A 25,558-nucleotide genomic window follows, 5' to 3' on the forward strand; every position below is an offset into this window, starting at 1 on the left:
CCTGATATTCAAATCAAGTTCAAGTCAGCTTTATTGTCAGTTTCTTCATATGCACACGTCATACAAGGAAATTGAAATTACGTTTCTCTCTATCCCATGTAAAGACAGACAAACATAGGACTGACATTAACAAGACAAACATTAAAGCGCAAGACAGGACCAATATGCCCATCTACAGTGATCATCATGGACCGCGTGGTTCTGTCCCAAACAAACAAACAAACAACTGCAAAATGGTGTGTAAGTTATTATCGACTGTGACAGAGGTTTGGGACACAGCCTCAACCATGAAGAATGACATTCTGTACATACTATTCATACTAAACCCTGCCCAAAATCAGCATGTGGTGTGTGTGTGTGTACGCATGCACACACAGCTTACAATGCGATTTCATGGCCCAATTACAGTGAAGAGCAGTGACATCCAGATCAACGTCACAATCACAGCATCTGCTTTTGTGCTTAACATGTAATATTTATTACAGAAATTAATTTTAGTATTTATACATACTTGGAGAGATGTATGCAGTGTTAAAGGTAATCTCCTGATCGGTGTAAAGTCTCTCCATCACCTCACAGCAACTTCACACACAGCACTTTAACAATTCTCAGCAAACTATAAAAATAACTTCTGTATGACGTGATTTCAGTATGATTGAGATGTAACCACATGAGAAATCTCTTCACACACCCTTGAGCATCTCTCACACACTCACAAGAAAGAAAGAAAGAAAGAAAGAAAGGTGTTCCGGGTGCAGTAAAGAATAAAAAGTTCCCTCCAGTCCCCGTGTGTGGAACAGACTCTGGACCAATCACATCACACCCGCTGAGCGTCTGGACCAATCAGATCGCACGACGCCCGAGTTAAGTTTTACTGTTAATGATTGAGCTCCTGTCGGCCTCCTCACTGCTCCGGCCTCCTCCTGAGGAGAGACTCCGCTCACTGCGCCTCACATCTGGACACTCGGGAGGGTTCAGAGAAAGTTAAAACGGCCATTTTGTAGGTGAATGTTCGGTATGTCGTCACACTGGTTAAAGGAATTTAAACCATTTCGCTCTCCTCAGAACACTGGCTAACATTAGCTAAGCGGCTAGCGGAGCTCGAACGCCTTTCCCTTCGATTCTTCTGAGAGGAATTCTGGCCACATGTGGATTCCTGTGGTGGAATAAAACCCACTGAGATACTGCCATGTTTAGTTTCGTCTTTCTAAAGACTACAGTATTGACATTTCACTTTTCACGAAACTCGGGAATTTGAGCCGATACCGATTCAAATCGCGATATTAAAGAGTTCAGCCGGGGGCTCATAACCACTCAGTCCGTGTATAACCCGCAGAGAACCTTCATTACAACAGCGGACACCTGTAGGACACCGACTCTGTTATTAGTTAGCCGAAGACGGACCTTACACTCGGCCCGGGTCACAGATCACTCCCGGCTTACTGACTCAACATTCACTAAACGCTTTAAATGTCACACACCAAACTGCTCCTGCTTATAAACCCCACAGCATTACTGTAGAACAGCTCAAAAGGTTCGGAAACAGCCCAAGCGGCCACACGGTCCCTGACAATACTAATGATTTATGTTAAGAGTGAATAATGTAGCGCACTGGCCACGAAGAGCCGAACAGATGGAGCTGCGCCTCAACACAACAGCTGAGTTTTTTTAAACAATTTCCACACATTTCAAACGTTAGCATTCCACAATTCCACATTAAAGCGGGTTGGCCCGGTATAAAACGTTAAACTGTGATAACTCGTTTTAAACCAGAGAAGAACCAACCACAAACGGCCTGTTTTGCACAACTTTTCCTGCTAGCCTGTTAGCTTACGACACACCAAGAAGAAGAAAGAAAAAAGGCTCTCACACAACCTTCAACCTAAAATTACCTTAAACAGGCTGAACGTTTAAATCTGTCCAAATAAAAACAGAGAAACTACCATCCTGCTCTCATTTAACGCTTTTCTAATACACGTTCCTGAGACGCACAGGCCCAAACCCAATCCCCGAAGTTTCCTAAATTCCTGCTCCGGATTTCCGCTCACCTTCCTCTGCTGCTTCTCCCAGGCCGGGTCGAGCAGCAGGTCTCGGTCCCAGTCGTTCTCCTGCTCCATGTAGCTCTGCTGCCCAGAATACTGGGCTGGATTATTCGCTGCGTGATAATCTACCATCTCAGGGGGAAAAAAACCCGAACGTTCCTTATTTCTGTACGAAACTGGAAAACAAACGAAAACGGGATGTATTTAATAATTCTCTCGAAGCTGTGTGCGATTAGCGCGCAGCCGCTCGGAGTGCGTCCGCCCCGGGAAAATGGAGTAGGAACGCAGTCAGTCCAGGGGCGGGGCTAATACACTTCCATAAAGTTCTATTACAATGAGGAGGGAGGAGCCATTTCACCTCGACAGGCTGCTCAAACAGGCGAGAATGGGCGGAGTCAGGTTATTGCGCATCAATAAAAAATTAATAACGTATCTAGTCCCGCCCCTATATTTCCATATCCGCCCAGTTACAGTTTAGCGATAATAAAAACAACATGACTGTTATTGTGGAACATTAAAACTGTTTAGCTTTTGCAATTTAGGAGAAAATCATTCTTCTTAACCCTGAAACAGTGCCCTGCAGTAAGTGGTGTTAAATTAATTTAATAATATTTCTTATGTCATCTGGATTCAAGTAACATAATTCCATAAAAATATATACTGGGATTATTTTATTTTAGAGTTCATGAAGTGTATCTCTCAGAGCATGTTGCCCTTTCAGACAGACAGACAGACAGACAGACAGACAGACAGATACTTTATTGATCCTGAATGAAATTTAGGCATCCAGTAGCTTGGTATGACACACATGATAAAAATTAACCTGTATAAAGTAACTGCACTATACATAAACATACAAAAGCTAAAAAAAAAAAATCGTGAGGCGGCCTTGGGCTGAGGTGCCCTTGAGCGAGGTACCGAACCCCTGACTGCTCCCCGGGCGCTCTGGTGTGGCTGCCCACTGCTCTGACTGTGTGTGTGTGTGTGTGTGTGTGTGTTCACTGCTTCAGATGGGTTAAATGCAGAGGATGAATTTCACTGTGCTTGAAGTGTGCATGTGACAAATAAAGGTTTCTTCTTCTTCTTAAACAAAGTACACTAAAGACTTTGGACTACATGGCCCTGGACATTTGGAGATTGCTAATGCAGTAGATAAATAATTCAACAGTGCAAAATGATTGTGCAATGACAGTAAATCACATGACAGTGAGCAGGGCTAATATCACCAGTGAAACAGAGCAGAAACAGAGAGCAGGTCATCAGGCCCAGTCCTCAACTTCCCCTGGACTCACTGACAAGACAAGACAAGACAAGACAAGACAGCCTTTCATTATCCCACAAGGGGAAATTTACATTGTTGCAGCAGCAAAAGGGCAGCAAAATACAGAAAGAAAAAAGATAAGGCAGTGAAGGAGTAGTGCAAAAAGTACTAAGTATACAAAAAAAGGTATATATAAAAAGATATAAGCTACAAATTTAAAGATAAAATTAACACATTTACATAAATTAACAGGTTTGCAGATATACAGTTAACGTAAGTGTATTACACAGGTGGAATTGCACGTGTAAGTATTACACAGGTAGTATTGCACAAGTGAGTCGGTATATTGCACAGGAGCCATTTTATCAGTGTGTAGCGAGCAGTTCGCTGTAAAGTACTGATGCTGATAGTCAGTGCACACAGTATACATTCGGAGGGGTCTCTGTGGATGTAGAAGTGATGTGGACAGTACTGTTGATTATTGTGAGGAGCGTCTGGTGCTGTGCTTGGTGAGGTGCCGGTTGTACAGTCTCACAGCAGTAGGGAGGAAGGAGCTGCTGTATCTCTCCTTAACACACCGCAGATGGAGGAGCCGGTCGCTGAAGGAGCTGCCCAGTGCTGCTACTGTCTCCTGCAGTGGATGGGAGGTGTTCGCCATTAAGGATGACTACTTGGCCAGCGTCCTCCTCTCCCCCACTACATCCACTGAGTCCAGTGCACAGCCCAGGACACATCCTGCCTTCCTAATAACTTGCAATAACTGTTCTAAACAGCACAAAATAGGTTGCACTATTTGTTGTTGTGTGTGAATGTGTTTGTGTGTTTTTAATTTCTGTTGAAGCCGTGTCTAAGACAAATTTCTGTTTTTTTACTGAAGAACAGACAATAAAGTTTCTAATCTAATCTAATCTAATCTAATCTAATCTAATCTAATCTAATCTAATCTAATCTAATCTAATCAGCTTGTTCAGTTTTTTCCTCTCTGCTGGTGTGATGCTGCTTCCCCAACAGACAACTCCATAGAATATGGCTGATGCCACCACAGAGTCATAAAAAGAGTTCAGAAGTGGACCCTGAACTCCAAAGGCCCTGAGTCTCCTCAGCAGGTGGAGTCTGCTCTGGCCTTTCTTGTACAGGGCGTGTGTGTGATCAGTCCAGTGCAGTTTATTGTTCAGATGAACACCCAGGTACTTGTAGCTCCTAATGATCTCAATGTCCTTTCCCTGAATGTTCACTGGGGTAGGTGAAGAGAACCTCGTCCTGCGGAAATCCACCACCAGTTCCTTGGTTTTACTTGTATTGATCTGGAGGGAGTTCCGTTGGCACCAGTCCACAAAGTTCCTTGTCAGTTCTCTGTACTCGCTGTCATCGCCATCTGAGATATATCCCACAATAGCAGAGTCATCAGAGAACTTCTGTAGATGACAGATAGTTGTATCGTACCTAAAGATATCTCTGGGGATTTCCTCAGTCTGTCCTTTGAGCAGCTCTGTGACAGCAGAACCTATCCCTCTGCTTCATTAGGATGGTCTACAGTGGCCGAGTGTCCTGTCATTGTCCACAACACACTGCAGTTTGCACAGAGTCCTGCATGGTGGAGGGTTCATCATCTGAGAATCGTGTGTCAAGAAGAAAATGAGGTAATATTATGATCATGTGTTTTGCTAATTTCAAAGCATTCCTGATGTTCATGCATATTTATTCATTAAAAATCCAATATTCAAAATTCGCAATATACACAAGCCCAGGGGTTAAATTGGGCCGGGGCTGTCCGGGGCTGAGCCCCGGCACATAAGCTCGGAGCGGATGGCATATGATCACGCACACATCAAAAGCAACAAACCCTTTTCACGATTTTCAGTTCTGAATAATTAAATATCGTTTTATTAATCAATAAACCCATGACTTTTATGAGATAGATCATAGTTTTCCTGATAACAAGACGACCTGTCAAAGCTATTTAGAACAGAACTTTTGCGATCAGAGATTCTGGTTTCTGGAACACTGCGTGGGTTGCCAATTCCGCTTTTTATAAGCGACTTTGGGGTTTCTTTTTTTGTGAGCTCGCTTTAAAAAAAAATCAGAAGTCGTGGTTTGCGGGTTTTTGGGCTTGTGTTTCAGCGTTGTGACTTGTTTATAATTTTCTCCGTACACCGTCTCCCCTTTTACCTGCATACGATCCTAATCCATCAGAGGTGCTTGAACGAACTATCTGTGCATTTGGCGAGTTCAGTTTCCATAGTCCTATGTATTCAATTATTTATTTGGCATGTGGTGCTTTTTGTATTGTCTAGAACATACATAAGATGAGCATATTATAGCAGCAAAATAGGAATGCAGCAAAACTTTTGCTGCATTCAAATGATTGTGCTTCTATTTTGCTGCTATAATATGCTCATCTTATGTATGTTCTAGACAATACAAAAAGCACCACATGCCAAATAAATAATTGAATACATAATAATAACAATAATAATAAATGCTTCCAATGTTATAGTGTTGTTTGTATTTGGTTGCATTCACTGCATGAATATATTTGATTGACAATTTGACTGACAGTGTTTTGGCATATTTAACATTTATCCTCCAAAATAAATCAACTGTTTTGGTTTAAGATTGTGCAAGCCTTCAAATTTTCTCACTGAACATTTCTCCTTCACATTTTTCACCTGTAGGCATGTGACAAGATTTAACATGATATTGCTCAACCTACCTCTGTAAAGTCAGCTAACAACTTATTAAAATGCGCCAGAATTCAGCAAATAACATGTATGATAATAAAAAGCTTCTGGGGGAGGACCCCCAGACCCCCCACTAATCATTTCCTTCAAACCAATGTACAACAACCTGTACAATCTGTTACATTGGCCAACCAATCTACATTCAAACTGCCATAATGTGTAGGGGGGCACTACAAGACACACATAGGCCTACAACACACAGATAAGGTGTATATCTCTGTGCAATATGATATGGTTATCAAATTAGAGGGTTATTTTCCAAAAAGTATATTGGGGCAGGGCGGCGGGGGCAGGGGCGGGTACGAGACAGAGCCCCCCCACATAACCAATCCCAATTTAACCCCTGCACAAGCCAATATATCTACAGTACTGTGCAAAAGTCTAGGGACCCTAATATTTTTAATACATGTTTTGTGTGTGGTGTTCATTTTATGACTTCTGAATCTTTGAGCCACTTAATAAAATAGATTTTCAAACATTACTTTTTAAACAAACAAAAAAAATTACAGAAAACATGTCAGTAAAGAAAGTAACATTATGTAATAGGTCACTTTTCAGAAGAAAAAAACCCATAATGCTGGCTCTCTGGTTTTACCTTCAAAAACAGACGTGTTTCCAACAGTCAGAGTCTTCAGAGGAACTTCAGCTTCTCCAACATGCTCAGTGAAACTCAACCGCTACAGCTCGAAGGGTTTCACACCAAATACTGATTGTTTAGTTTATTACTATTTACTGCTAAATTTAATTTTTAAAGGCATCTTTGCTTTACAGTATATCTTTTATACATACATAAGACTGTACATAGAAAACACACACACACACACACACACACACACACACACACACACACACACACACACACACACAGCATGAAGTGATTCTTCATGTATAAAAAATAAAAAAGGGTATAAAATATTCCCTATAATAATAATAATAATGTTAAACAGATGGCCATGAACTGAAGGTGTGCAGCTCCAGATCGTGATGTCTTTATCAGAGTCCTGCTGTGATTATACTTTTATATTTACAGCATTTAGCACACTTTGCACCTTCTCCACTGAAATACATTATAATGCCTCATAAATGTCTCAGGAGATTAACACTTTAAAAAAAAAACAACACATGAGATTAAAGCGAGACGGCCTTTTGATTTCATAAAATTGGTGAAATTTAGTTCCCTCTGAAATGTGCTCATTGTGATATATGTTTATTTCTGTAATATCTCACAAAATGTCAGGCCATTCTGTGGCTGGGAGCTTATTTAATTTGAGGGGATTAAAGGCCGAGAGAAATGTACCCCCTTCCTCCTTGGATAATAATAGTACAAGTCCCGACAATGAAAACTTATAATAGAAACCTACACCATAAATGTCGGGAACATTCAGAATTTGTCGAGTTTAAATTTCCCACCAAGGGAATCCAGGCACCAACGTCGCCGTTATTAGCTGGCTTTCGTGTGACGTCATGAGTGTGAGTGGTTTTACCAGCGGTGTTTCCACTGACGTCCGCACAGTGTAGCTTCTGTCCGACTCTCTGCTAGATTACATTCATTTTGACAGAAACTTGCAACATAACACGTGTTATGAGCGTTGAAAGGCCGGTTGAAGCTGTGGATCAGATCAAATGTTCATCATTGTCAATGTCACTGACCCCGCCATCATTCGACAATTCTGGCTCGAATTGGTACGGTTCAATATCTCTCTGTTCTTCTCTATCGCTGGCCACTTCTTCTTCCTCTGTCAGTAAATTGTCATCAACTTGAACTGATGAAAAACTACTAAAACTTAAAGTTTCTCCCCCACTAAATTCCTGCTCGCTTTGGTCGTTCATGTTGTTGTTCATGGCCGACGCACACCAGTGACGTCACGCAGCTCCCGTCTGCTACTTCCGGGTGGTTCTGAAAGGGCTAAATTTACTCGGCTTTTGTCTGCGAATATATCCGCTACCATGTGGTTTAGAGAATAGTTGCCTCTGTCCAGGGACTCAATAAACCTCACTGAATTTAACTGCTATTCTGTTTTAGTGCAAAAAAATGTATTTTTCTAGGCCTTTAAAGCAAATAATGTGCATGAAATCGCTCGCTTGGTGCAGTCAAGCAGACAGAGGAAGTCCGTGTGCGCATGCGCAGGTTTACCTTCTTCTTCTTCTTTTGGGTTTTACAGCAGCTGGCATCCACAGTGTTGCATTACTGCCATCTACAGGTTTCCCTTTGAGCGTGCACTGACAGTTCCATCATTCTGTCGCTAAACGAACAGCTGATCACACCGAGGTGCTCGCTGAGCGCCCATATTTATTAGTTTGGTCCTGCGTTTCCTTTCCTTCGTATAGAACATAATGTCTTTTCTTCTCGCTTTCCGTTACTGTAGTCGCTCTTTCACATTTCATTCGCACACTCACGTCCTCCATTTTTCTCTCCTGTTTCAGATTTGTATCCCACAATGCCTTGCGTGAACGGGGAAAGCCCACCACGTGATGCATGACATAGTATCTTGAATTGGGTCATGGGGAAGCAGGAAAAAATAGCAGAGAATTTAGGGTCATGTGCCCTGAAATTCATTAATTGTTTTATTTAGAAAAAAAAATGATAAAATTGGAAGTCTGTGATTCGAATTCAGTAGATTTCAGTCACTAAACAAAAATAATTGCGTGTCGGGAAAATTCTTTTTATGACCTACACTTGAAAAATCTGAAAGGCAGTACAGCTTTAATAATAACATTGCCCCTTTCATCTAGTGCTGATGGGAGATCAGTGTACAGTGTGCACTAATTTAATAAAACAAAGGAGCAATTAATGACAAAGCCACTTTAAAATACATCAATAATAATAATAATAATAATAATAATAATAATAATAATAATAACAAATGTTGCCAGTCAAAACAATCCTTGCCTGGTAGCATATTATGATGAATATGACAGAAGATATTATGGAAAAAATGGGTCCCCTCTGGGTCCATGTGGCTTATAAATAAAATAGTTTTCTGATCCCGTGTCCATACAGTAAATACAGCATATATATTTACTCTATGAGGCAGGAGCCACAAAAATGAACAATTTAAAAATCACAGAAGTAAAATATACCAAGTGTCTGTACTTTATATTATTCTACTCTTCCCTCTTACAGTTTTCCAAACTAAACGTCCGAGCCGAGGCTGACACACACACGCTGTCGCCACGACCCAAACTCTTATTTCCCGGAAATGGCCCGGCGCTAGAGCTCAGTGGAACGCACTTTCACTCTGGAATAAGCATAAACATGTCTGAAAGTGATTTCTTTAATCCATTTATTTCGAATGGTGAACCGAATTATATACACTCACTGGCCATTTTAATAGGAACACGTGTATGTGCATGCGCAGTGCGCGACTGTTACACTCTTACAGCACGATGACGTAGTGGTTATCATCTCTGTTACCCCTTTTCCACCAAATCAGTTCCAGGGCTGGGTCAGTGCTGGTGCTGGTTCACAACTCGTTCAACTTGCGAGCCAGCTGAGAACCAGTTTGCTTTTCCATCACTCGCGGTGCTAAGCGGAGCCACGTCATTATGTCGCTGTATACGTCAGTTACGTCGCTACATTTGCATAAACCTTGGCGCGAATATCGAAGCAAAAACAACACGGAAGAAGCAGCAGCAACAACAACAACAATAATAATAATAATGGATGACTTCGCGTTTGTACAGCTGCTGCTTCTCGTCGCTTAAAAATGGTGACCTTTCGCGGTCTTGTTATTGTTGTTGGTCTTAACAACTCCGCCCCTCCACTGATGTAAGCAGTTCTTTCCGCTGGCCCAGCAGAGAGTTGGTGCTAGCCTGGAACCGGTTTTTCTGGCCCCAGAGCCACTTCTTTGTCAGTGGAAACAGAAAACCTGGTTCCAAACTAAGCACTGGCCCCGAACCAGCCCTGGAACTGCTTTGGTGGAAAAGGGGCAAGAGAGGCAGTAGACACAACAAAAATGATTTTGACCTTTTTGGTGACCTTGATCGGATGACCCTCAAAATGTTGGAGGCTCTATTTGAGACCAATAAGCATCTATCCTGAAAGTTTCATGAAGATTGAGCCAGCCGTTTTCCCATAATATCGTTAACAAAAAAACAAAGAAATCCGACCGATAACAATACCTCACCACCTGGTGGACTCTGCCCCGGGTGAGGTAGGAATAATAATAATAATAATAATAATAATAATAATAGTGCTCCCACACTGTACTCCTGATAGAAGCATAGTGGGGGGGGGTCTTTTTTCCTCATCTTTCCTCATGTTACTACTGTGTTTCTTTTTCTTTTATCCCTGTCTTCCTGTCCTGTTCCCCCTCTGTAAGGACAGGTTGATGGTCAAGTTCACTGGTAACAGTGATAATAAAGGGTTCATTCATTCATTCATTCATTCATTATTATTAATGTGTCTAACAATAAATTATCACTCAATAGCCAAACTGTATAATACACTGACAATCTCATCTCATCTCATTATCTCTAGCCGCTTTATCCTGTTCTACAGGGTCGCAGGCGAGCTGGATCCTATCCCAGCTGACTACGGGTGAAAGGCGGGGTACACCCTGGACAAGTCGCCAGGTCATCACAGGGCTGACACATAGACACAGACAACCATTCACACTCACATTCACACCTACGCTCAATTTAGAGTCACCAGTTAACCTAACCTGCATGTCTTTGGACTGTGGGGGAAACCGGAGCACCCGGAGGAAACCCACGCGGACACGGGGAGAACATGCAAACTCCACACAGAAAGGCCCTCGCCGGCCACGGGGCTCGAACCCAGGACCTTCTTGCTGTGAGGCGACGGCACTAACCACTACACCACCGTGCCGCCCCACACTGACAATGTGTTTAAAAATATTTCACAATATGCAAATTATTTCTGTTTTACCTATTTACAGAATAAATTAAAATCATGATGAATTATTCATACAGTTCATGTGTTATTGTGTCTATAGTAGGTGCATCTACTGAGTGTATGATATATAAAATATGTATTATAGCCCCCTGTAATCTCATGAATATGACATTTTTCTTTATGCTGTGCATATACATTTAAGCATGATTAATAACATCTTTTTTAATGCTTTAAAACCTGGCATTTCTCTGAGTGGAATTGTGCTTCTTCGAGTGAACGGAACAGTAACCTGAACTACAGGTAAAATAAATCCAGCCCAAAGGGTGATGTGACGCTGAGTGAACTGAGAACAGATTGGGACATGAAAATCTGCAGCATCTCATCTGTTCTGCAGCACGACAGAAAATTCACTGTCTAAATAATAAGCTATAAATAAATGCAGCCTGCAGTCTGAATTATTCCTTCCATCATGACTACACTCGTCACATTGTACAGACTTTCAGTCATCATTTCAGAGTTTATAACAAATCAATAAGACAATCTGATCTATATCAGTACTGCAGTAGCACAGAGATAAATACGTTTAACAGTATATTTAATATACACGATGTTATAATGTGAATAAATAGAGCTGTATATTCCTCTCTGACAGAATATTTCTGCTCAGGAGTTTCTCAGTATGTCTCTGTGATGGAGCAGAAATGTTGGAAGATTTATTTCAGTGTATTAAACCCCAGTGACGTGACTCGGTTCAGACGTGAGGACTGAAGCACACAGACTCAACACTCCGACTGCAGGTGTGGTGTTGACTGAGATACAGCTCTGTCCTCTCTGAGACACATGCAGTCCCATCAGGACACTGGGTGTGATGGGACCAGGTACCCAGCTGAGTGAGAGGAGTGTGTGGGAGACGAGCTGTGTCGCCTCCTGCTGGTGAAACCAGGAGTATTACAGAGTGCAGTTCAGTGTATTTACACCGGACTGGATTTCACCACCCTGCGACCCTACGCAGGATAAGCGGCTACAGATAATGGATGGATGGATTTCACCACTGAGCTCTCTATAAAATCTGGAGAATTCATAGACTCGTCAGAGTGAAGCCATCTGGTTGCCATCTTACCACTCCCATCCCGGAGCGGGACGGCCATTTAGGCTACTGGAAGCTACACAAAACTGGACGAGAAAATTACAAGAAAAACGGCTGCATGTGCAGCAATGAACTGTACAAACAGTCAAGTCAAAGCTTGTGGACAGACATTTCACCTGCGAGTATTGATAGCGTGTGATCATTTTTACACGTGTGTGGAGCCCCGAGAGTGTTTTATGATGGTTTGCAAGAGCGAAAGAAAAAAAACACAGAAAATGTGTCTCATGGTCTTGTCTGTTTTTGTTGAAAATCTGAGCTTGATATCTGGAATGAACACTGGGACTGTGTCAGATTTTCAATGGAAATGTCCCAGACTGGATCAAAGCCGAAGTCTAGACGTGTTTGATATTGAATGTGAGAGCTCGAGCTCAACGGCTCAAATTCAGAAAGAAAAATGAACGGAGTAAATGAGCCTCAGGAGCCAAAATGAAAGGAGGACCAGAGCCTGAGGCAGAAATGGCAGTGAAGGATGCAATAAAAAGAGAGATGCTATTGTTCTCGTTTGGCCAGGAGTTATTCTCGTTTCCCTCAGGCTAAGCACATCTGATAATGTAGATCATCTATTCTACACGTCACACCCACTTGCACAGACTGACAAAATGGGCGTGACTCTCTGTTTTAACGATGTGATTTTAGTTTAAATTGAGTGCGAGTATATTGATACAGTGGCACGGTGGTGTAGCGGTTAGCACTGTCACCTCACAGCAAGAAGGTTCTGGGTTCAAGCCCAGTGGCTGACGGGGGCCTTTCTGTGTGGAGTTTGCACGTTCTCCCTGTGTGTGCATGGGTTTCCTCTGGGTGCTCCGGTTTCCCCCACAGACATGCAGATTCAGTAAAATACCTCCCACTGGGGTTGTACAGGTCACTGCATACTTGGTGCCCATCCCAAGCCTGGATCAACTGGGGAGGGTTGCGTCAGGAAGGACATCCAGTGTATATAAAAACACACACAAAAAAAAAACTATGCCAAATCAAAGGGGTTGAAAATCAAGTGGGGCTGCACCCTGTATTCCTCTCCTGTCACCAAAAAATGATGTGACAAATCAAATAAACTTAAAGAACGTGTACACCAGCTTTGTATAGTTTCCACACTGCCACAGACAGACAACAGACAGCCTTTGGGATTTCTTTAATCATCTATCAGACAGAACAATTATCAGGATCAAAATAATGGGATCATTCATAAGTCAAGATAAAATATCAATACTGCTAAAGGAAGTCTGTCTGTCTCTCTGTCTGTCTGTTCACCTGTGCAAATCGACATGGTTGGACGCACATGACTCCATACTTTGCACATGGATTGGTGACAACCAGAGGGGCCCAAGACAACATTTTCGATTTTCCAAAACATGGCCTTAGTGCTAATCCAACACACTATTCATTTCCCGTAGGCTACATGCTCACGCTAACACACTGCGTGCAGCCTCGGTGGGGAATCCCCTCCCCCACTCACCTGAGAGTTTCAATTGTACAGGATCTTGCAATCAGCACTCCTTGCCGGAGACTTCCGCTGGGGCCGAGTCTACATCGCTGAGGAGACATGGGGAGCGATTTACGTCATTCTGACAGAACGCAGTGAAAACATATATCTCACGTGTCCACTCAACTCTCCACTGGGCCTTCTAGACCCGTGTTAAACAAAGGTACCATTCAGAGGAAATCAGGTTCATGGGTAATAACTACTACTATTTTTTTCGCAGTCCAGTTTCCATCAAATCCTGCACTCTGATTGGCTGGTGAGCAGGTCCGTATCCTACGATACGGACCCCGGTTACGGACCTCTGGTGACTCGCTCGTTCACAACAACAACAAACATAGTAGCATTTTTTGTCAACATTTATCTTTTTTTTAAATAAGATTTATTTATAAGATTATCAAAAATCTTATACATTTTTGCCAGCATTTCTCAGGAGAATAGCATTAATTGTACAGCATGGATAGCGATAATGACAGTGTTCACAGCGAAAGCGAGTTTTACTCCCCTGAGGAAGAAGAAATAAAAGAAAACATTTCAGGAGAAAGCTAAAAACCTCTAACTGTTGCTAACGCCGAGCAAAAACATGGCTGAATCCTCAATGACTCAATTTTGTATAAATAGGGGACGACATAGGGGGCAAACTGTAGTTTTTTTCCTGCCATGGAAGTGCACTTGTATACTGAGGAGGAAGCCATTTGCATTACAGCCGTGAATGAGGATTCAAAATGGCGGCTCGGCTCGGTTTTCCCTTTCGGGCGCTCTCGTTTTCTATTAGAATTTGGTAAAGAAAAAAAATAAATATATTATTTACCAGCTTAAGGTCGGTCCGTATGGTGAAATACCTCGGTCAGTACTTTCAAGACCTCGGTCACGGTATTTCACGATACGGACCTCCCAGCTGGTAAATAACATATATGTATTCATTGAAAGAACATAAAGGCAAGTCGAAACTATCACATTTTTGAACAATTATGTAAACCATGTTGAAGTAAACATTTCTCCCCCATTATCAACTGCATATAAAGAAAAGTAATATAAAAAGCCAAATGTGTGCATGTGGGGGGTGGGGTGTCTTTAGCATGCTAGGCTCATTAGCTACCTAGCTAGATTGTGTTAATTCACACATGTTTTCTAGCTACATACTTAACTATGTGTCCAAGATAGACCTTCCACATTATCCTGAGTGTTAGCTACAGGCTGAAGCAGCACTCAAACATATTTTACACAGCAGGTGATCACAACTGAACACTGAAGTGGTATCTTCAGTTTAATACAGAGCTTTCACGCTGTTAAACATCATAAGATCTGCTGAGTTGGTCGAGATTACTGAACCTGCTCCCAGCTGACCTGGAGGTGTCTGCAGGTTGGATGTTGAGCTGTGGAATGCTGAGATCTCCACAGGTTCTGGCTCGAATCATCTGCAGATCATTATCACACTGGAACATTTTAAAACTGAAGAAAGCTGATAAATTGGCTCAGGGATGCTCATCTGTGGCTGCAGTCTCACACATAACTGCTGCTGATTAAACATTAAAGACAAGCAAAACCCCAAACTCCTTTACATGGACAGATAATACCCACACAAGACATGTTTGAGTGTTCACTTGTACTTATTTGTGCCTGTATACTGCATCTGAAACTCTCTGAGGTTCAAATAACGCACTCTGAGTATAAATGATGTCAGAGAATCTGAGATTGTGACGTCACTTACATGCTACGTGACTTACCGAGGCTGAGACCTGGTGGATACATCACCTCTAAACTGTTGTAAACAGCCCTGAAGATGCTGAGTGTCAAGCGTTTGGGTGTAAAAATAAACCTGATCACTGAAGCAGTGAACACACACACACACACACACACACACACAGAAAGAGAGAGCAAAGGTGCCTGGGGATTTAAAAAAAATAATAATTTGAAGCCGTTGACGGCTCTGTGTAATGAAGGGAAACGGACTTCTAGTGATCGGTTCTGTCCCAGTTGGAGATCTGGTTTCAGCACAAATGGCTGCAGCCAGGTAAGTCTATTTTTGGCAATATAACTTTTAAAATGGATAAATTGCTGCTATAAAGTTTTATTTTAAATTTAAATGTGCAGGGGGCCTCTTGCCCATAGTCAGCTGGGATAGGCTCCAGCTTGCCTGTGACCCTGTACGACAGGATAAGTGGCTACAGATGATGGATGGATGGATGGATGGATGGATGGATGGATGGATGTGCGGGGGTGGGGGTGGGGTTTGTTGTCAGGGTACAGTCTTTATTTTTGAGTTTTGTTTGACTTTGACACCTGAACTGTAGACTTTCATCAGGCAGCTGCTTTATTCTGATTCATTCTCAAAACTGAATTACTCAAAAGCGACACATTCGGTACTGAAGTTCGACTATTTTTGCACTGTGACTGTTATAAAATCAGTGAAGTTGTATATTTTATTTTCAATAACGCAAGTTATAGTAAATGTACAAAACTTTAATTTCCTTAAAAAAGTACCTTTACAGTGAACCATGAACTCAGGCAGGATAAGGAGAGGCCATGCAGATCAGTACGCTCCTGAGCATGAGGCAGGTACACACTGTGAGCACCAGGAGGAGCTCAGCACCTACACAAACACAAACAGCCGTCTCACTCCCTGTCTGTTTCTCTGATCACCATCAAACTAAAGACTGACTCAGAATCTCCACATGCTTTTGTGTGTGTGTGTGTGGGTGTGTGTATGTGTGTGTGTGTGTGTGTGTGTGGAGAGAGAGAGAGAGAGAGAGAGAGAGAGAGACTGTGGTATTATGGGATGTTAAGAGTCCTTTTGTACTTTATAAATATCTTTTACTCATCATGATTCAGTGGTTTTAATTTACCACGTCTACATGATGAGGTATTTCAGGCTTATATTTAGATTTATGGGTGGTGGCCCAGTGGTTATCACTGTTGTCTCACAGCAAGAAGGGGTTCAAACCTCATGGCTATCTTTCTGTGTGGAGTTTGCATGTTCTCCTCGTATCTGTGTGGGTTTCCTCCTCTACAGCTTTTCTGAAACTTAATGGGCCACAAAAATGTACTTGAAATATCTTATCTCATCTCATCTCATCTCATCTCATCTCATTATCTGTAGCCGCTTTATCCTGTTCTACAGGGTCGCGGGCGAGCTGGATCCTATCCCAGCTGACTACGGGCGAAAGGCGGGGTTCACCCTGGACAAGTCGCCAGGTCATCACAGGGCTGACACATAGACACAGACAACCATTCACACTCACATTCACACCTACGCTCAATTTAGAGTCACCAGTTAACCTAACCTGCATGTCTTTGGACTGTGGGGGAAACCGGAGCACCCGGAGGAAACCCACGCGGACACGGGGAGAACATGCAAACTCCGCACAGAAAGGCCCTCGCCGGCCACGGGGCTCGAACCCAGGACCTTCTTGCTGTGAGGCGACAGCGCTAACCACTACACCACCGTGCCGCCCATAGTTGAAATATATTGAGAAATATTTAACAAAAATGCCACATATGCATACATTTATATATACTGAGAAACAATCCCACAGAGCCCCTGGTTGAGAAACACTGAGCTACAGCATAAGTCGTGTGTGATAGTGAAGTTCCCCATGCGCAAAGTGGCGCTCCATACTGAAGTGAATATAGAAAAGCATCGACCCGATTTTTGATGGCTTTTGTGACTGTATGACGTCTGTATGAAAGATGAACATCCCCCACCACAGGGAAGCTGACTGTAAGTGTCAGGCAACGTCTCTCAGAAACACCTGACCACTGGACAACGAAATCTGTCTCTTTATTTCCATAAGACAGATGGGTTTTTATCCAGCACTTACTTTTAATTTGTTTTTTAAAAAATAATGTGGGATTATTTACTAACACATTTTACAGAAGATATTCATGACAGTTTCATATAAAACTAGTTATAACAGTTTTATTAGTCCACTCACTTGTTGGACAGATGACAGTTTGTGTTGTGTAAGGGGCGATAGACGGATGTAATCGCAGGAAGAGTTTTATTGAAAACACGCGAGCAAACAGATCCAAAACGGAAACGAAGGCCGAGTGGAAAACCAGGCAGTGGTGGAGTGAGACACAGACAGGATATCAGAGGGATACGATACTCACAGTCCAAAAATACAAACAGGGTCAAAACCAGAAAAGTGACACAAAATACAAGGCTTTCACAAAGCCTGTGTGTTACTCAGAGTCCTTATATAAATGTCTGCACTGTGATTGAGCTCTAATCAGGAACAGGTGCATGGGGATTAGTCCTAATGCTGCTGTGTGGATGTGAGAGATGAAACCAGATAGTTGTGTGACGTATGGAGTGTAATATTGGATGTTAACTCTACAGTAGTGATGTAAAGTGAAAGTGCCGGTTTGCTGCTGTCCCCCAGGCACCCAGCAGAGTCTCACCATAATAAATGTGCTGGTGTTGTTGTTTCTGGCGCATGGCATGCAGCGTCAAAGAAAGGAATAAATATGTATCATAACTGTGATGCGTCTCTCATTATTGGTCTCACTGTCACAAGAAATGCAGTGATTTATTGAGGTGAAAAACACAACATGACACAGTTCAATGGTTCATTCATGGTGCTGTACTATTATTATTATTCTATTCAGGGGGATTTTGTGCTCTTGGAGATATTTTGCTCATCAACTCATCGAAAACCAAGCTTGTGCTTATTAGAGAACTTATGTATGCTGATGACAGCCTTTGTGGCACATCACCACAATGAAGCTCAAGAAATTACAACCAGGTTCGCAAGATCGGCCAAAGCTTTTGTTCTCCAAATCAACATCACTAAGACTGAGTTAGTATACCAACCAGCCCCTGGATCACATGTAGAGGGAGGTAACATCCAGATTGACGGTACTAACCTTACCAAGGTGAATGAATTTAAATACCTGGGGTTGATAGTTACCAACAACAACAAGCTTGATGCTGAGTTAGCCTCAAGGATGTCGAAAGCTTCGAAAGTCTTTGGCAGACTAAAGGGGTGTTCACACGGCACATATTTGCATCGATGCTGCACCGATGTATTTTGTTGCGATATATCTTACACCAGTGTAAATTTTGTGGAGCGTTCACACGTCACAAACCTGCTTACTAGAGAGAAGCGTGTTAGCACCGGTGCAGCCCCACTTGCATTCACACGGCAGTTTTTGCGACCGTGCTATACGATAGTAATAATGCGGAAATGAAATATGTGCATGCGTGAAAATGTACTTCCTTTTCCCGGTTGTCATGGCATGACCAAGCGCCGGGAAAACAACGTGGATGAAGACACCAGTGTTGCCAGATACTGCTAACGTTTTCCAGCCCAAAATATGTTCAAATCCACCAAAATGCACTTAAAACCGCCCAATCTGGCAACACTGGAAGACACGCAGTTCTGTTGTTGTTGATATTCGCCATTTTGGAAGCGCAAAATACCAGGATGCAAATTATGCAATGCCCGTATGTAATCAACTCTCGTCACGCGTAGCGAGTCTACCCCTGTAGCGTTCAGACGTCCCATTTTATATTGGTGCTGCCCCGCAAACTAGCATTTACTCTGGAGTAAATTTCTTAAACCACCTCCCGAGCAGGGTTAGATTTGCACCGGTTTAAGCAGCTTTCAGGGGCTACACCAGTATAACTTTGTACCGTGTGAACGCTCTACCGGGGCAGCCCCGGTGCTACACCGGAGTAAAAGTTGCCGTGTGAACACCCCTTAAGAGACAGAGTTTGGCGAAATAGTGAGCTTACACTGCAAACCAAATGTGTCTTATACTCTGCTACTGTTCTCTCTACCTTGCTTTATGGAGCTGAGTCATGGACTGTCTACAAAGCTGCTACTCATAAACTTAGTGCATACGTAATGAATCATCTGCGCCAGATTCTAAACATCAAGTGGTGGCACTTTGTGTCCAATCAGAAGATTTTGCAACAAACCAAATTGCCCAGCCTCTATGATATCCTTATTCTGAGAAATCTTCGTTGGGCCGGCCACATAAACAGGCTCAATGATGGGAGGTTCCCCAAGCAAATTCTTTTCTCTCAGCTGAGCTCTGATTTTAGGCACTGACTAAATATATATATAATCCAGCCACTGGGGGGTGGCATCCGGTGTAAAACTGTGTCAAATCTAACATGCGGAATGAAAAGAGAAATACCATACTGGATCGGTCAGGGCCCGGGTTAACAACGACGACCGCCTCCGGTACTGTTGGTCAACAGGGTGCCGGTGGAAAGTGTGCTACTGTTGCGCCAAAACGGAGAAGGAGAAAGAGAGGGGGGAGGCGTGTTAGGAGAGAGCATGAAAGATGGAAGGGAAGGAGCTTAGAATTGAGGGTAGGAACACTGAATGTGGGAACACTGACTGGCAGAGCGAGAGAGTTAGCAGGTACGATGGAAAGAAGGAAGTTGGACTTTTTGTGTGTGCAGGAGACGAGGTGGAAAGGAAGCAAGGCCAAGAACATTGGAGATGGATGCAAGTTGTTTTATTATGGAGTGGATGGAAAGAGAAATGGTGTTGGTATTGTTTTGAGGGGAGAGTTGGTCAACAGTGTGATTGATGTGAAGAGGGTGTCAGAGTGATAGACATGAAGTTGGAGATTCAAGGAGTGGTAATCAATGTTGTGTGTGCGTACGCCCCACAGGTTGGATGTGAGAATGAAGAGAAAGAGTCTTTCTGGGAAAAGATGGATGAAGTGGTAGAAAGTATACCGAAGGAGGAGCGCGTGCTGATAGGAGCAGATTTCAATGGACATGCTGGCGAGGGAAACAGAGGAGATGAGGACGTGATGGGCAGATATGGTGTAAGAGAGAGAAATGTGGAAGGGAAAATAGTGGTTGATTTTTCAAAGAGGATGAATTTGGCAACAGTCAATACATACTTCGAGAAGAAAGAGCAGCACAGGGTGACGTTTAAGAGTGGAGGAAGATCTACACAGGTGGACTCCATACTCTGCAGAAGGGTAACCTGAAGGAGATTGGAGACTGTAAAGTGATGGCAGGGGAGAGTGTAGCTAGACAACATCGAGTGGTCGTGTGCAGGATGAGCTTGAAAGTGAAAAAGAGGAAGCGTGAAATAGTGGAGCTGAAGAATAAGTGATGGAAACTAAAAGAGGTTGAACATCAGAAGGAGTTTAGAGAAGAAATGAGACGAGCATTGAGTGGTCATGGAAGTCTGCCAGAAGATTGGAATACTACTGCTGTACTAGTAAGAGAGGCAGCAAGGAAGGTGCTAGGGTGGTCATCGGGAAGGAGGAAGGAAGACAAGGAGACGTGGTGGTGGAACAAAGAAGTGCAGGAAATTATAAAAGAGAAGAGGCTAGCAAAGAAGAATTGGGACAGTCAGAGGGACGAGGAAAGCAGGCGGTTATACAGAGAGACGAGACAGAAGGCAAAAAGAGTGGTAGCGAAGGCGAAAGCAGATGCATACCAGGAGTTGTACGAAAGACTGGAGACCAATGAAGGAGAGAAAGACCTGTACAGACTAGCTAGGCAGAGAAACAGGGAAGCGAGGGATGTACAGCAGGTAAGAGTGATGAAAGACGTAAATGGAAATGTGCTGATGAACAAAGAGAGTGTATTAAGAAGGTGGAAAGAGTCCTTTGAGGATTTATTAAATGAGAAGAATCCAAGAGAGAAAAGATCAGATTCGTTGGAGACAGCAAATCAGGAAGCAGAGTTGGTTAGTAAGAATGAGGTGAGGGCAGCCATGAAAAGAATGAAGACTGGGAAAGCAGTTGGACCAGATGGTATCCCAATTGAGGCTTGGAGATGTTTGGGTGAGACGGCTGTGGAGTTCCTAACGAGATTGTTTAATAAGAGCCTAGAGAATGAGAAAATGCCAAATGAATGGAGAAAGAGTGTGCTCGTCCCAATATACAAGAATAAGGGAGATGTACAGAGCTGCAGTAATTACAGAGGGAAAAAACTGATGAGCCACACCATGAAGCTATGGGAAAGGGTATTGGAGGCGAGATTGAGAAGAGAGGTAGCAATCTGTGAACAGCAGTACGGGTTTATGCCAAGGAAGAGCACATCGGATACAAGTTTTGCTTTAAGAATGTTAATGGAGAAGTACAGAGAATGCCAGAGAAAGCTACATTGTGTGTTTGTAGACCTGGAGAAGGCATAAGATAGAGTGCCGAGAGATGAGTTATGGTATTGTATGAGAAAGAGTGGAGTGAATGAGAAGTATATTAGAGTGGTGCAGGACATGTATGAGAACAGTGAAACAGCAGTGAGGTGTGCAGTTGGAACGACTGAATGGTTGAAGGTGAAGGTGGGACTCCATCAAGGATCTGCTTTGAGTCCTTTCTTGTTTGCCATAGTGATGGATAGCTTGACGGACGAAGTGAGGCAAGAGTCACCATGGAACATGATGTTTGTGGATGATATTGTGATATGTGATGAAAGTATAAAGGAGGTTCAGCTGGGTTTGGAGAGATGGAGGGATGCATTGGAGCGAAGAGGAATGAAGGTGAGCAGTAGCAAAACAGAATACATGTGCATCAATGAGAATGGGGATGAGAGTGTAGTGAAGATGCAAGGAGTCGACGTAAAGAAAGTTGGTGAATTCAAGTACCTGGGGTCAACTGTGCAGGAAAATGGGGGCTGCGATAGTGAGGTGACAAAGAGAGTGCAGGCAGGGTGGAGCAGTTGAAGAAGGATTTCGGGAGTCATTTGTGATCGGAAAGTCCCAGCAAAAGTGAAAGGTAAGATGTATAAGACAGCAGTGAGACCAGCTGTGATGTATGGATTGGAGACCGTACCCTTAACAAAGAGACAGGAGGCAAAGTTGGAGGTGGCGGAGTTGAGGATGTTAAGGTTTGTGATGGGAGTGATGAGGTTGAACAGGATAAGGAATGAGCACATCAGAGGGACAGCACATGTGGAGAGCTTGGGAATTAATCTAAGCCAGACCCTCCAGGATTTCACGATGTTGCGATTTGCAACTTCATCGCAAATTCAACCAATCCCTGCGAATTCAGGGCGGTGTTGCAATTATATCCAATCACCGCAACGTTCCCGCAAATTTGACCAGTCGTTGGTGTCGTCTTGAGGTGACGTCGACAAGCTACCTTCCGCCTTACTTCCATGTATACATTCAAGAGAAGCAGCATGTGCGAGTCAGTGTTTCTGTAGGCTTAAATTCTGTTACTGAAAGTGTGTTATGTTTACAGTGAAGGACTGTGCGCACTTTACATTATTTTTTTTTACTTCATACAAGAAATTAATGGATGCCAACATTTTTGCCAAAATGGTATTTTATTTTCCATTGTTTAGGCAGCTTCAGCATCATACTGTGAGATTCTGTTCAAATTGTTTTTTTCTTCTATGAAGCCTGAGACATTTACTTTATTAGTTTATAATTATTGTTTAATTTAGTCTTCAGGAGAGACTGCCTGCACACAGTACTAGTATTAATAGTTTTTTTTTCTTACATGAAAGCTGAGGCATTTATATTATAAGGTAACTTCATGTTGTGCTGTGAGGTTCTCTGCACTTTAACTTTTGAACCAACAGGAGCATTTGGATAAGTAAAGCCTATTTTTCTGCATTTTTGTAGTCCTGGTAATCTTTTATATTGGTAAAGTTGTTTATAGGACCATTTCTCAGTGTCTTTGTTTTTTTTAATCAATAGTTTTTCAGTAATAACTTAATATTTAACATATCACTCAATTTTAATCACAAAAAGAGAAAATTGCAACAATTTCTCAGAGGTGGAAAGAGTACTAAAATATTATACTCAAGTACAAGTACTGTTACTCTGATGAAATTTTACTTAAGTACAAGTAAAGTTACCAGACAAAAAATCTACTCAAGTAAAAGTAAAAAGTAGATCATTTAAAATGTACTTTGAGTAAAAGTAAAATGTTACTTTTAACAATGGGTGTTTTCTGCCTCCATTGTGTTGTGCAAAAATGAAAAAGAAGAGGAAACAAGGATATATGTACATCTCAACCCAGATGTTTTATTTAAAGGAAATGTATCAAATTGAATGCTTAGGATAATGCTGCATTAAAATTGAGACAAACAAAAAAGGTCAATACACACAGTCATGTCGTTTACATCGCCCTGACCACACACAAAGCATTGTACACGAAATATGAAAGTGAAATGTTGCACCGAAATCTCGTAGCTTGCCTGTGTGCACTGTGTGTTATTGAACAATTCAATTCAAACATTATTTGTTTTGCTTAGTATTCCTTTCTGGCCTGTTGGATGTAGAATGGTAGGAGGACTGATCACGTCAGGTTGGCGAGCTAACTTGCTTGCATGATTAGCCAACCGAATAACAGACTAGTTACCGTTATGTTACAGTACCAACAGGTTGCTACTTCAACATTAGCAATGCCATCCACTATTTTTGGAATATAACCAGCCTATTGTCGGTTTTACTATGGAAAGGAAACATTATGCCAATGACAATACTTACCTCAACATGCTTGCGCAGATTAGACGTCGAATTTTTGTATGCCGCAATGGTTGTCTTCTTGGGCACACATAATCTGCATTGCATAATGAAACTGTCACCCCTTTTCTCTACGAAGCTGAAGTGATCACGTATGTAGGGCCAGGGGTGCACTTCATTACTGGAAGAAATTGCGTTTTCTGCAGGGTCGTCCACCACAGGTTCCTCGGTCTCCTCCATGTCCGCAGGGGCGCTTTATCAACACCCGTGGCCCAGGGGCTAGGCCCCTCATAGGCTACCTGTCAACCCTACCCTTACCGTTGGCCAGGAAAACACTCTTATTTTATTTGCAATACGTGTCAAGCATTTACAGTGTAAGCGCGTAATTAGCCTAGAAGCCTACGATAGGTTACGTTTGGCTCAGCGTAGCTGCGCAAGGCCCACGCTCACATCGCTCAACACATCCGACCACAGAGGGAGAGAAGAATGCGCACATTATCATTACAGAGCCGGTTCTGATTATTACCACGGACAGGACAGTGATACTGCGTAACTTTCACGCAGGGGCGTGGCCAGAGATAACCGCACAAGCGTGCGTGCGCGATAATGTAGACCTATGTGTAAACATAAAACACACACACCTACAGACAAGACCTTTTAAAAAATAAATACATAAAAATAGCTCGGCGGCATGAAAACAAACATTCACTGCAAGTCAAGGTACTTGGCTCGGCGGCCACATGAAACGCAAACACCATGGACAGCGGCCAAACTCATAACTCTACAGACCGAAATACACGAAACCGAGTCCTACTAGGGTCTATTTTACCGATCTATGGTCAAGCATCATGCAAGTCTTCCTTCTCCTTGAATAAGACCGTGCATTCAACTGCCTTTTTGACATGACTGCATCGAAATACCACTTGCAACAATATTTCACGCACTCCATCAAGAAAAAAGTTAAACATGATGAACACGGGCATACTGTTTTGAGCATACGATTTTTTAAAAAGAAACTAGCTACAACAAAGTCCTTCAATAAACCCATCCTTTAGCGCAAATGAGCTTAACCTAGTTCAAAGCATGACGCTAGCAGTAGCTGCATAAGGCAAAATCACGTGGGCCTTTCGTCAACAACAAGCCACGGCGGGCAAACATTAATAATCAAATGTCCTTACCTTAAAACGTTGTCTTGACCACAGAACTTCTCAAGTATTTCACTTAAATCCACATGGGTTAACAACACACCCAACACAGCTAACGAGAAATGTGGATCTGCGCTAGCTTTGTATTGCTATTCCCCTCAGTATGCTTACTCTGTCTGCTGCCCGAACTGTGAACATTATAGGCTACAATCTTTTCATCAATTTCTTCAGTAGATGCCGTTTTAGACATTTTATTATCCCCATCGAAATATGCTATTATACTAACAGGATTATAACCCATACGAAAAAAAAACAATAAAGAACTTATAAGAATTTACCACTGTCTTAGTAGTAAATCCTTATAAATATAAGGATAAATCCTTATAAGGATTTATAAATAAATATATATGCCATGTATGATTTACTCCTGAAAGTGGCCCCTTTTGCATTTTCCTCAGACAAATTTTTTATGAAAATCTAGTATGTA

At 42.4% G+C, this 25,558-nt stretch overlaps 1 protein-coding gene across 2 annotated transcripts in view; it reads right to left on the reverse strand.

Annotated features, from left to right (window-relative positions):
- Nucleotides 1-2,330, reverse strand: part of LOC132871946 (alpha-actinin-4) — a 36,675-nt gene extending 34,345 nt beyond the window's left edge. For both annotated transcript variants that reach the window (XM_060906598.1, XM_060906597.1), the window contains exon 1: nt 2,049-2,330. In XM_060906598.1, coding sequence (XP_060762581.1) covers nt 2,049-2,174 — 126 coding nt within the window. In that variant the 5' untranslated portion in view covers nt 2,175-2,330. The remainder of the gene's footprint in view (nt 1-2,048) is intronic.
- Between the last annotated feature and the right edge of the window lie 23,228 nt (nt 2,331-25,558).

Source organism: Neoarius graeffei, chromosome 23, assembly GCF_027579695.1.
Source record: "Neoarius graeffei isolate fNeoGra1 chromosome 23, fNeoGra1.pri, whole genome shotgun sequence".
Taxonomy (NCBI): Eukaryota; Metazoa; Chordata; class Actinopteri; order Siluriformes; family Ariidae; genus Neoarius; species Neoarius graeffei.